At 39.8% G+C, this 14,206-nt stretch overlaps 1 protein-coding gene and 1 pseudogene across 1 annotated transcript in view; one reads left to right on the top strand and one right to left on the bottom strand.

Moving 5' to 3' along the window:
• The window catches only part of LOC129137333 (coiled-coil domain-containing protein 144A), a 99,891-nt gene extending 88,650 nt beyond the window's left edge, over positions 1-11,241 (bottom strand). Inside the window, exons 1-4 of the mRNA XM_009430727.5 lie at positions 10,738-11,241; positions 6,291-6,405; positions 5,955-6,128; positions 2,049-2,152 (exon numbers count right to left, since the gene is read on the bottom strand). Coding sequence (XP_009429002.4) covers positions 2,049-2,152; positions 5,955-6,128; positions 6,291-6,405; positions 10,738-10,988 — 644 coding nt within the window. The 5' untranslated portion in view covers positions 10,989-11,241. The remainder of the gene's footprint in view (positions 1-2,048; positions 2,153-5,954; positions 6,129-6,290; positions 6,406-10,737) is intronic.
• A 2,361-nt stretch (positions 11,242-13,602) lies between these two features.
• On the top strand, positions 13,603-14,206 carry LOC100610834 (ras-related protein Rab-31-like; annotated as a pseudogene).

The raw sequence follows: 14,206 nt of genomic DNA on the forward strand, positions 1-14,206 counted from the left end.
GGACAATGTTGGGATCTCTAAGGCAAAGATCTCAAAAGTCCTGAGATAAAGAATTCTGCACCCATTGATACTTCTAACCAGTCCAGCCTTTTGCCTGATTTCTGGCTGATAAAGTGGACTAACTCACTGTCACTCCAAAATGACCTGAATTAAACTATAAAATCTCACCTGATGTATAGGATGCAATAGCTATAATTATTTTAAGCCTCAATTTAGTGTAAACTAGCCTTCTAATATAAAAACTTGCCTAGTAAAAGGACTAAAAATGGCATAATCTTCTGCAGCCCATCTAGACATATCTTGGGAAAACACATCAGCATTTTGCTGAAGAAGAATGCTGACTATTCTTGCTGATTCACAATGTACAGCAAGAATGAGGGCTGTTTTAAAACACCAGAGAGATAAATTCTTTCTTAGGAACTTTAAGAAAGTTATTTAAAAAGCTAATTTGATATAATATACCAATTTAATATCTTGCCTGTCCATGTAGAATTAAACATTTACATGTACTAACAAACATAAGCATCTTGGGTGCTCAAGTGTTCATCTTCATAAATTACCAACAATGCTTAAAAAAAAAAAAAAAAGCCTCTTGTCCCAGTAGGGTATTACATCATAGAAGTTGCTAACTTAAAGTCCTTTGATGAGCAAGAAACTATGCTGAGATCCCTTATCTAATGTAGGCAAAGATTTAAAGACAGATACATTGTAATTCAAAATCAGCTAGGGGTCAGATAAGTAAGAGCCATCTGCAGGCAGGAAACAATAATACTAATACTAACGGTAACAATAATAATAATCATAGTAGTTTCAGTTAATGATGCCGATACACATGTGCTAGGCACTGAACTAAATTTTATATATATATATATATATATATATATATCTTTCTTCCACACAACCACCCTTGAAGGATATATTATTATCCTCCTTTTCATATAGAAAAACATATTTGGTGATAAGTAATGTTCCCAGGTCACATTTCTAGCAAGTGAGAAAGCTAGGACTTAAACCCAGTCTTGTGTGAATCTAAAGCCTAGCTCTTTTCTCTTTTTCAACCACCTATGGCTTGTCTTCATTAGAAGAAGAAGTTATTCATTTAAACCTATATTTTCTTCCTCTGCCCATAGCAATTACAAATAAAAACATCAGGGCCGGGTGCAGTGGCTCATGCCTGTAATCCTAGCGCTTTGGGAGGCCGAGGTGGGTGGATCACCTGAGGTCAGGAGTTCAAGACCATCCTTGCTAACATGGTAAAACCCCATCTCTACTAAAAATACAAAAAATTAGCTGGGCATGGTGGCATGTGCCTGTAGTCTTAGCTACTCAGGAGGCTAAAGCAGGAGAATCGCTTGAACCCTGGAGGTGGAGGTTACAGTGAGCTGAGATTGCACCACTGCACTCCAGCCTGGGTGACAGAGCGAGACTCTGCCTAAAAAAATAAATTAAATAAAATAAAAACATCAAAATACACTAGAAATGAAATAGAAAAAACTAATGAACCCACGGTATCTGGTAATAGCAATTAACAGCCACATAGGGATAACTTAACATTACTATTTTTCAAAGAAAGCAACTTAAAGAGTCATCTAGAAGAAAAAATGATTTTCAACTCCTATTTATGTCTAATATAGCATGTTTAAAGGAAGAGCATATAAGCAGCAGAGGTTAAAAACTACTATAAAAGGGTTAAGAAGTTCAATATTTATTAAATCTTAAAGTATACTAAAAGTTAAAATCTACATTTCATACAACTAACAAAACCAATATAAAAACACTTTGGTCAAGTCACATGACCAAAAACATCACATTACAAATAACAAACACCAGTCAATATAATAAGAGAAGATGAATCCTACTATATACTCTTCTCTATGTTGCCCAGTCCAAATAATTGTTTTTCTACTTAACCGATGATTTGTGTTGATATTTTTTACTATATCACAATAATTACAAGTTAATCTTATTAATCTAGTATTTCTAACTAGAGAGACTGTTATCACTCTAGAATATCAGTCAGGTTTTAAAAAAAGAACTAATTACTGTACCTTTCAAGCTTAACTGCAGTTAAATTTTCTTTTTGCTTTCTTAAAAAGTCTTCCATTTGCTGTTTTTGTTCATGTACAGCTAGCAAAAATGGTGTGAGTTCATCCTGTAAAATGGCAAGAGCAACTGATAATTCACAACGTTACATATTTCTCAACTGAACTGGAAACTTTATATTTATGTAAGTAAGTAAGTCCCTTCCTTTTCATTCTTCTTTGCTTTTCCGTGTGCTGTTCCTTCCCTTGGAAAAACCCCTTCTCCTCCACCTCACCACATGAACTCTGGTCATCTCCAAAACTCACTTCAATACCAGCTCCAATAATCTTCGCTTCTGTCACAGCACTTAACATAGTATATTGTAATGATTTTATTGTTTTCCGTGTAAACCAAGAGCTTCTTGAGGGCAGGGGCTCTATCTTTTATCTCTATATTCCCAAATCTTAAGACATATTAGTAAAAGCTTCAAGCATTTTTATTAATGATCTAAATTATTGCGTCTAGACTAGTGTTTCTTAAGCTGCATTGCAAAGAATGTTTACTTTACCAGATGTGTAACACATCCAGCTACAGCTAAGAATAACCTAGAAAGGCTTATAGGCATGCTAATGAGAAGGTGTTTATTTATGGCAAATATAAAAAATGAGAGTTAAATATAAAGAATATTTACCATAAATAAAAAGAATATAGAATTTAGCAGTTTTTTTTTTAAACTTCTAAATTTTAAAATTCAACTCTGGTGCTAAGGGATTTATATAAAATATAGGCTATATATTATAAACAAATAGAAACTGTCTTGAAAGCCTTGACATCTTTATCAAAATATACTGTAAGACGAGAGTTGTCAAATGCTTACAAGGGCAAAGGGGGTGACCTAAGTGAGGTACCTAGGTGGGCACCACAGCAAACTAGAGAACACAGGCCTCATAGAAAGGGGTAACCTCTGCACATCAGACCAAACAGTGATGTGGGCTCAAGGGACACCAGATTTGATTCTTAAGAGAAGCCTAAAATCCAGATTTGTATATAAGTCTCCTAAATTTTACCTGTTGACACAATTTATGAAGGCAAGTGAAACATACCTATGGGCCACATTTAGACCGCAGGCCTTGCATTTTTAAACTTGCCGTGGATGTGTTGCCAAATGGTTGTGCATAAAGTAAGTGTTTGCATGTAAAATATTTTTTCTTTAGTTTCAGATGTTTTACCAAAAAAACAGTCCCCAACATGTAATAAAATTTGCTACTAAGACTCACACTACCCACTTCAATAATTTTTCTAGCATTTATTCATTTAAAATTTGTTAGTAAGTAGTTTTCTGAGATTGTTAGCCAAATAGATATTTAGTTCATAGGAATGCTGAAACGAAATGATTAAAAGAATTTACGGCCGAGTGTGGTGGCCCACGCCTGTAATCCCACCACTTTGGGAGGCCGAGGCAGGCGGAACACCTGAGGTCAGGAGTTCAAGACCAGCCTGCCCAACATGGCGAAACCCTGTCTCTACTGAAAATACAGAAAATTAGCTCGGCATGGTGGCAGGCGCCTACAATCCCAGCTATTCAGGAGAATGAGGCGGAGAATCTCTTGAACCCGGGTGGCAGAGGTTGCAGTGAGCTGAGATTAAGCCACTGCACTCTAGCCTGGGGGACAAGAGTAAAACTCCATCTCAAAAAAAAAAAAAAAGAATTTATATCTGTACTCTTAGTAACTTCATGGTTTTCAGGGTTTAAAACTGTCATCCTGATTATGCCAAAACTCTATGAACAGACATACTGATATAGCCCATAATACAGCTTCAACAACAACAACAAAATGTTTAGAATTTGCTACAATTCTAATTAAGGAAACTCCACTTGTAATAAAGATTTATTGGCCTAATTACCTGAATGGTAACAAAGAGATGTGAAGTCCTGAAGGGGTCAGCCTCCACTTAGTGAAATACTGCCCAGGCTGAGTGTACTAGCTCATGCCTGTAATCCCAGCACTTTTGGAAGCTGAGGCAGAAGGGCTGCTTGAAGCAACCCAGAGTTTGAGACCAGCCTGGGCAATATAGTGAAACCCTGTATGTACAAAAAATTTAAAAATTGGCTGGGCATGATGGTGCATGTCTGTAGTCTCAGCTACTCAGGAGGCTGAGGTAGGAGGATCACTTGAGTTCCAGAAGGTTGAGGCTGCACTGAGCTTTGATTGTGCCACTGCACTCCAGCCTAGGTGACAGAGCAAGATCCTGTCTCAAAAAAAATTTTTAAAAAGAAAGACTACCCATAGCAAATTTATAAAGACCCGCTGAATGGTAGTAAATAATTAATGGTGGGAAGGAAAAGGTGTTATTCTGTAAGCTGATAGATATTGCCAACAATATTTCTTTTAGCTTCACAACCACAAAGGTAAAGAAAAATGGCTAATATTATTGAAAAGGAGAGATTTTAAGGAAGTAGTACCTATCAAACTCCAACTCTTCTAGAGATTTCTTAACTCTAGAAGAGCAATTTATATATTACACTTATCTATTCAGTGATTCTTAACCAGACATGTATCAGAATTTTGAGGAATTTGCTGTTATTTAGTCAGCAATGGGGTCTTACTATGTTGCCCAGGCTAGACTCAAACTCCTGGCCTCAAGCAATAGCCCCACCTCAGCCTCCTGAGTAGCTGGGACTGTAGCTATGTTTCACCATGCCTGGATCCAAGGAAATATTTGTAAACATGTATGTCTAGGCTTTATTAGATTTACTATATCAAAATCATCAGAGGAGAGGTTAGCTTTGTAGAATTTTTTATATTTCCCTAGGTTACAGTGATGCACAATTCTAGCTGAGAACTACTGCAATCGACAATTACTTCCATCATCTCTCACCACATGACCAGTTACCTTTATCTTTGAGGATTTGGCCAAAAAGAGGAAAGAGTAAAAGAGAGTTTTTACTCTCTGTTTTACATTTACTGAGAGTTTTTTCTCTCTCTTTTACATTTACTGAAAACTCCACACAATTTGTTTGGGTAGGAATAGAATAGGGACTAGTAAACTCAAAATCCAACTTGACTTTGCTATTTGTAAGCTCCTTATCTTCCACCTTCCCCTCAAGACAGTCTAGATTTGAGAGCAGCGTTTAGACATTTATCTAAGCGGCTGTTTCTGCCAGCGTAGGATAAGTCAGTTAATTACTTGCTTAAGGGTTTCCCACTTCATCACCACCTATTCACAGCCAAACTGGTTTCCTCACGGTCCTCCTAAAATTGATCTCTAGATGAGTGAACAACTCATTAACTCTCTCCCAAACTGAAAACTATTATCCCCAAAACTGAAAAGAATCTTGTCTAGACATATAAACTGGAAACAAAGAAACAAAAAGCAAACAACAACAAAAATACTCTTCTCGTATTTTCCCTCAATTACCTAATTTCCAAATTGGCCTGCATATTTCTGGTTGCTCTCCTTTCCTTTTCCATTTTTCCCTTTTAAGCCCTGCTACTGAGAGTTAAATCATTTTCATATATATTACTCTATGTAGGAACTTATCAACAGCATCAAGATTTCTGTTTATTTAAAATGTGTTAGCTTTGCTGGCATTTTAAGATAAAGCTTATTTCCAGAGCAAATTTCACTTTCCAGGATAATTGTATAATAATTAGAAAAAAAAACTTGGAAGGAAAAAATTTAAAAGTATTACCTTTTCAAATTCAGTGTTTTCAAAAATTTTACCATAAATACATTTAAAAAGATATACCCTCTAATGCTTCTTTAAAAGTATCAATATTTAAAGTAACATTTTATAATTAAGTTATTTCCAAATATTTTTATTTAGGTTATGCTTGAGCTTCCAAATATGGAAAACTGACCTGTACATAAGTCAATGTTAAAACAAATGCATTTCAAATATTTTGAAAATAAAGTTGGTTGATCTATACCTTGTTTGCTGATTCAATATTGGCATGGTGTAAAAGCAGTTTTTTTGTCATTGGGATATCCTCATTGTAGATGGCATAGTGTAAGGTAGTATTGCCATAGACATCTGGAAGGTCTGGGTCGGCTCCGTGTTCTAGCAAAATAGTCGCACATTCCCCTTCCTGGCATTGTACCGCCTGTCAGTGTTAGACCAAGAAATAGATTGTAAATTCTAGGAGTTCAAAATAAGCATTCCACAAGTTTCACCAATGAGTTCTGTTTAAATGAGATGGATTTTATTTTATTCTATGTATTTGTATCAAATCCATCTCATGCTGAAATCGTTGACTACTATGTACCTTTAGCAGAGCAGTCCTGTTTTTGTTGTCAAAGACATCAAGTTGACATCCTCTGTCCACCAGAAGAGCTACCACTTCTGGATGGCCGTTGGCACAGGCCAAATGCAGAGCAGTCCTATGAGAGGGAGATGACATTTTTAGGAAACTATTGGAAAACATAAAATTATAAAATCATCTGAAAACATAAAATCATCTATATAATTATAAACATTGAGTAGCATGTGATTTCTCTGCCTTCCAAACAAATATTTAATTTTTTGTGAAGCAATCACACTTTTTACTCTCTCATTACTCACTACATTAATGAAAGAGCAGCCTATTTCAATAGAAAGACCTTGGCCTTTGGATTCAGTTCAACTTGGACCGGAATCCTACTTTAAACTCTGTCACTTCCTACTTATTGCTTAGCCTTTTTTGCCTCAATTTCCTTATTAATAAAGTGGGGTTAAAAACACTGGCTGTCTCACAGGACACTGTTGTGATGCTTGCATGAGACTCTGTACAAAGTATTTAGACAGTTCCTAGCACAAATAACAGCTCAGTATTTGTTAGGTATTACAATTATTACTAATACTACCACTTAACAAATACAAGATTTTAGTTAAGTAAAATGATACAATTATATCTTCTTTGAGATATGTTTAAAGATTAGAGGTAACATTGTATTTTGATCATTCTGAGTTGCTCACTTGCTCATATTTTAACATCTCTGACATTGGAATCCCACTTACAGTTCTTGACTTATTACAACTAAAATTGGCAACATTTAAACAATTCTCTTATTGAGACATAAAATGACGGGGCATCACAGAATCCATGGTGCCTTGCAATAAGTAGAATTAGTATATACAACACATCTAGGGCCGTTCTAGTCATATAAATGGCATTTAAATAAATTTTAGTTCTTAAAAGTACTATGGAATGAGAGGACTGACAATAAAGATGACAACAAATGTTTAAAACAAACTCATTCTAACTTTGATTTTCAAAAAAAAAACACTTTAAGCCAAAAGAAATTCAGAATTCAAATGAAAGCATATGGCTTATTTTATTTTCTATTTAGATTTATAGAATGGATGTAAATCAGGCACTTTCAATGATTAATATTCACATTTAAGACTGTTATAAACTTTCAAAAGAGTAGTTAGAAGTTATATTTTGTGGCCGGGCACAATGGCTCATGCCTGTAATCCCAGCACTTTGGGTGGCCGAGGCAGGCAGATCACCTGAGGTCAGGAGTTCAAGACCAACCTGGCCAACATGGTGAAGCCCTGTCTCTTCTAAAAATACAAAAATTAGCCAGGTGTGGTGGTGCACGCCTGTAATCCCAGATACTCAGGAGGCTGAGGCAAGAGAATCACTTGAATCCAGAAGGCGGAGGCTGCGGTGAGCCAAGATCAGCCAAGATTGTGTCATTGCACTCCAGCCTGGGCAACAGAGACTCGGTCTCAAAAAAAAAAAAAAAAAGTTCTATTTTGCTATTTTCCACCTTCAGAAATGCTTAAAGGAGGAAGGAAAAGCTTCAGTTGAGATTAAGTTATAATACTCCAATTTTAAATCTCTCAGTTTGCTCAAGCTAGGTAGGTAAATATGAAGTTTTTAAGGATGAAAGCACCCTGAAAGATAGTAAAATATGTGTACTACATAACAGATGTCCAGCCTCTGTTTGATGAATAAATCGATTGAAAGAATGGAGGCTGTGCGTGGTGCCTCATGTCTGTAATTGCAGCTCTTTGAGAGGCCAAGGTGGGAGGATTACTTGGGCCCAGGAGTTTAAGACCAACCTGGACAACATGGCGACACCCGTCTCTACAAAAAGTACAAAAATTAGCCAGGCATGGTGCGCACACCAGCAGTCCCAGCTACTCAGAGGCTGAGGAGAGGATCACTTGAGCACAGGAGGTCGAGGCTGCAGTGAACCATAATTGTGCCACTGCACTCCAACCTGGGTGAGATCCTGCCTCAAAAAGAAAATTATTTTTATTTTTAAAAAATGGAAAAATACAGTTGGGGAGTTCAACATTTTTAAGGAAAACTCCCATAAGATAAAGCAATACTTTTGTAATAGTAATAATCACTTATATTTGCTATTTTTTATTTTCATAAGGACACAACTAAACTAAAATTTTTAATTTGTTTTTTTCACATATATAGTAAATCTGTATATAATAAAAACATATGTATATAATGAAAATGTACTCATAATAAAACCTTTAAGCACAGATAAAAGGATTCCCCATTCTCCAAAAAAGGCTAAAAGTTAACTGAAGAGACCAAACCGCAAAAATAAAATAATACAAAGTGAGAAATTATTTTTATCTAGGCAAGTTTCATGTATTCTTCTTTTCCCAAGGATTATTTCATTAATAATAAGCCTTTACTATAACTTTTATACAAACTCATTGCAGAAATCACAGACAAGAAAAAAAGGTACTTATAGTACAAATGCCCAGAAATAAATGTACTCATATTTGGTACATATTTTAAGCTAAAACAAGAGCATAGTCTGTGTGTATGTACACTCAAAATAATTTTTTCTCAATTTGTATAGCAAAGTACATCTTCACATGTCAAAATAAGTCTGCATCTAGTCACACCTTCAACGGCTACTATTCCATCCTATGGATGCACTGAAATTTAGTTCTAAAATCCACCATATGAGTTTTTCTTAATACATTGAGGTTTTAAGCAGTACTGAGAAAAACAAACTGGATGTATCTCTATTTTTTACAAATATTTCAGTATAATGGAATTGATGAGTGAAGGGCATTTATGTTTTTTTTAAATGTGGTGCTTATCACCAAATTCTCTACTTGAAAATTCATCAGCAACTTAAACTTTAAGCAGCCGTATAAGTACTACTGTCTTCATCTTCACAAACTTTGTGGATAGGAAACAGTATTTTATTTCTTTTTTAACATGAATTACTTCTCTTACAAGGAATACGAAATATTTTTTCCTATGTCACTTATAGATCTACAAAAGAAGTACTTTGCCCAAATTTAGAATTATTTTCTTGTTGATCTGAATTATCTGTAATATGAAGATACATTTTTCACCTGATGTGTATGTATGATATGTGTGTGTTATATGTATGTAGTGTAAATATTTTGCAAGTAGGTTGTCTTTTTTTCTTATTTACAGAGTGTTTTAAGTTTTATTTTGCTAAATCAACCTGCAGAATGCTTGCTTGTGAAGTTCTTAAGAAGGTCTTTGTCAACATAAAAATGTATCTGTATAAAAAGGCATGTGTGTCTTCTTCTGGTACTTTCCTTATTTTGTATACTTAAAATATTTGATCTATATTTCATCAGGAACTTATTTCTGTGACATAAAAATCTAGTTTGTTTTCTTCAAACAGCAGGCATTTCATTTATGAATAATTCACCCTTCCTACTAATCTAAAATGTCAACATTATCAAGTTCTAAATTCTTACATGTATTTGGGCAATTCTAGATCTTCTATTCTGTTTCATTCATTTGTCTTTTCAGTTGTTAATAAACAATTTGTGGAAATTAATAGCACATTTTGATATATAGAAAGGCCAGTCTTTCTCACCTCATTACAAAAAACATTTTCATGTCATCATAATAGTAAAACACAGACAACAAGTTTAATTTTAAAATGTTAAAACTTTGATATTTTTATCTGATTTATGTAAAGTTGATAGACAAAGAGCTCACATCTTAAGAAAAACGAATCTTCCTACTCAAGAACAGGAACGACTTCCCACTTTAAAATTTCCTTCTAAGGTTCCTCAGTAAAGAACGTATTTACGTAGATGTACATTTATATAAAAATAAATATTAGATATAATCTGAAGAATTGTTAGCCCAGAAGTTGAAATGTCATGGGAATTATTGCTCTCCTTATGCACCTGTCTATAGCGTATATAACATTATGTTGGCCAGGCGCAGTGGCTCACGCCTGTAATCCCAGCACTCTGGGAGGCCGAGGCGGACGGATCATCTGAAGTCAGGAGTTCGAGACAAGCCTGGCCAACATGGTGAAACCCCGTCTCTACTAAAAATACAAAAATTAGCCGGGAGTGGTAGCGTGCACCTACAATCCCAGCTGCTCAGGAGGCTCAGGCAGGAGAATTGCTGGAACCCGGGAGACAGAGGCGGCAGTAAGCCAAGATCGCGCCACTGCACTCCAGCCTGGGCAAAAAGAGTGAAACTACGTCTCATTAAAAAAAAAAAAATATATATATATATATATATGTTTTGAAATGTGTCCATTCAAGATAAAGTGCTGTATAGACTTAATTAACCCCTCCAAGGTTTCCCCAGGCCAGGTGCTGTGGAGCCTGCAGAGGCAGGAAAGCCAGGACCCCGGGGTCAGGAGGGCTCGCCCCCCACCCCGCATCCCCCCGCCAAAAAGGGGGCACTTCTCCCACACACCCGCCTCCTCCCAGTCCCCGCCCCCAGCCCCAGCTCCTGTCACCTTTTCTTCTTGTCTCTCTCATCCAAGTCAGCGCTCCCGCTCGAAAGGATGCGCTCCACCTTGGAGACTTCACCCCGGCTGGCAGCTCTGTGGAGCTTGCCGAGGTGTTTCTCTTGGATATTGTACCCGCACTGGGCGAAGGGGCTGTCATCGCTCTCGGCGACATCGTCCCCCCTGCAACACCAACAGCCGGTGAAGGAGCAGGAGGGCCCCTGGCCCTTCTGGCCCCCGAAGCCAGAGCTCCTCCTCATGGCGGAGGCTATCAGAGACACCTCAGCACCAGTCCGCCTATCACAGCCTCAGAGGCCCAGTAAGACCAAGCCACTCTGGTCAGCCACCACCTCCAACCAGGAAACTTCGCAGTTTCCAAAGTCAGAGCCAGTAACAAGCGAAGCCAACCAGCCAAGCCGCGCCAAGCGAAGCCGGTAAGCCCGACTGCGCATGCGCACCTCTGACAGCTCGTCACTGCGCGTGCGCACAACCGACAGGTGGCCAACCGTTCTCAGCGCGCATGTGCATGGCTCACGTGTCAGAAACATCGATGACAGCTTGTCACCAGACCTGCGTTCCCGCCCCACGTCAGTGAGACTTGGCAGAGTTTTCAGGACATTCCCCGGAAGGGGAAGGCATCCTGAAGTTCCAGCTACTCTAGCCCCAGTCGCGTGTGAAGACGCCATTCCCACGTGGGAACACAGGACTGAGGGTAGAGCAGCTAGAGAACCTTGGGATGCTGAAGGCCTCGCCCGGGGAAACCCCCATGAGGACACTCTCTGGCGGGCGGAGCTCCTTGCAAATCGCGGCTGCAGCTCGGGCACCAGCGAAGGCTGCTGAGCTCAGAACCGAGGACCTCAGAGTAGGCAGCGCACCACTCCCTGCCCAGCCAGCAGACCCTCCCAGCGCAGCTTCTGGTGCCTGCCTGCGCCCGCTCCCCTGGCTTGTGCCTAGAGCCACCTGGATGGAGCCCAGCGGCCCATTCCGCCCCTACGCAGCCACAGCCGCTGCAGTCCGGCCTGGCTTCCTTGGTTGAGACTGACCCTGGGGCCCGCGCTGCTGGAGGAAAGATAGTCAGAGGAGATGCTGGGTTGCATTCATCTGTGTCATATTAGAGTCTTTCCTCAGCTGTCTGGGGATCCTGCGCGGTCTGCTCCATTTAAAAAGTCAGCACATTACCACACTGATTGGAGGCTCAATCCCCTGATGCTTAGCAACTATGAGCTTTACCAGAGGTCAATCATGGGGCGTTCCCTTAAAAAGCATCCAGTATTTGTACAGTATCTCTGGGGAAATGACCACGAAGGGAGACCTAAAAAACATTTCTATAAACCTCTGCCCATAGAGTACAGACCTGGCAGTCGGCATCCTGGAAGCTGAGCATGAGAAGAAAACTAGGGATCAGGCTCGGTGACTCAGGCCTGTAATCCCTGCACTGTGGGAGGCCAAGGCGGGAGGATCGCTTGAGCTCAGGAGTTAAAGACCAGCCTGGGCAACATGGAGGAACCCTGTCTCTACAAAAATTAACTGGGTGTGGTGGCGGGCACCTGTAGTCCCAGCTGCTCAGGAGGCTGAGCCACGAGAATCATTTAAACCCTGGATGCGGAGGTTGCAGTGAGCCAAGATGGCACCACTGCACTCCAGCCTGGGTGACAGGACGAGACCTTGTCTAACAAAAAAGAAAAGAAAAAGGAGAAAGAGAAGAAAACTAGGAGCCATTCACATAACTCCGTTTTCAGTACAGCACTCCAGTGGCCTACTACGCCTAGTGTCTGCCAGGCCAGAGACCCTCTTTTTTTTTTTTTTTTTTTTTTTTTTGAGATGGAGTTGCGCTCTTGTTGCCCAGGCTAGAGTGCAGTGGCTCGACCTCAGCTCACTGCAACCTCTGCCACCCACGTTCAAGTGATTCTCCTGCCTCAGCCTGCCGATTAGCTGGGATTACAGGCGTCTACCACCACACCCAGCTAATTTTTTGTATTTTTAGTAGAGACGGGGTTTCATCATGTTGGCCAGGCTGGTCTCGAACTCCTGACCTCAGGTGATCCACCCCCCCCCACCCTCGGCCTCCCAAAGTGTTGGGATTACAGGCCTAAGCCACCGTGCCCTGCCGATTTTCTGCTTTTTCAAATCTCACCTTTACCTTTACTTCCAGAAGTACCTGAAAGTGCCAATTCCTGCACCAGGCACTTCCCAGCAGAGAAAACTGACTCCTAAGCTAGCAGTAGGGAGAACCAAGTCAGTTCCCACTTGTCCATGTGCTTTTCAACTTCCAAATTTTGCATATTTTATTTCCTTTCTATTTCTTTTTGTGTTTTTTTGAGTTTACATATTCTTTTAATTTTCTTACTCTTTGTTACTCTCAAAGCTTCGCTAACATGCTAAGTGATGCATACATTGAATCAGCCATCTCTACCTAGAACTGAAACTGACTTTCAATCCCCAAAGAAATCCCAGTCCTAAGTTAACAAGAAGAAACAGAAAACCCTACTCCCCTTTTAGTCTAATGAGACCAACCAAATGTCCTCCCTATGGAACTATGAAACGGGAAAGTTCCCACGATCTTGCAATCCAGGCTGTAGTGGATTATAACAGCTATTGTTTGGGACTGCCCGAAGCGTCTCCTTTTGGTGCACTTGATGTAGACATAACCAGTCATAGCATCTCATTACCCGGGGCAGAGGGATTCATGTGCTTCAACCAAGACCAATCAGAGTCCTTCCCTTGGATAAATACGCGGCTGTTGGAAAAAGCAACTGCAGTAGAAAAAGGGCTTTGAAGATGAAAAGTTGGGCGGCACCAGCGAGGGCCCAGGCGGGAGATGCTGATGGGGCTGGGAGGACGCTGCTGAGCCCCTGTCAGCCTGACAGCCAGCACATGATGCCAATAGAGGAGCTCAAAGTGTGCCTTCTCGGGGACACTGGCGTAGGGAAATCAAGCATTGTGTATCGATTTGCCCAGGATCACTTTGACCGCAACATAAGCCCTACCATTGAGGTATCTTTTGTGACCAAAACTGCGCCTTCTGGAAATGACCTTCACAAGTTCCTCATCTGGGACACTGCTGGCCAGGAACGGTTTCATTCGTTGGCTCATGTGCTATGGAGGATCGGCTGCAGCTGATACAGTGCATGATGTTACCCAAACAGGATTCATTTCATACAGATGTTACCCAAACAGGATTCATTTCATACCTTGAAGAAGTGGGATAAAGAGCTGAAAGAACATGGTCCAGAAAACATTGTAATGACTATTACTGAAACAAGTGCCATCTCTCAGATATTAGGGAGTTTCCCCTGAAGGATGCTGAGGAATATGCTGAATCCGTGGGTGCCATCATGGTTGAGACAAGGGCAAAAAATGCTATTAATATCAAGGTATCGGCCACCAGATCTCATCCTTGGACCCCCACAAAAATGGAAACAGTGGAGCAATGAAACTTGGGAAGCAAACCATGCAAGCCAGCCACAGATGCTGTTGA

This window comes from Pan troglodytes, chromosome 18 (assembly GCF_028858775.2).
Source record: "Pan troglodytes isolate AG18354 chromosome 18, NHGRI_mPanTro3-v2.0_pri, whole genome shotgun sequence".
NCBI lineage: Eukaryota > Metazoa > Chordata > Mammalia > Primates > Hominidae > Pan > Pan troglodytes.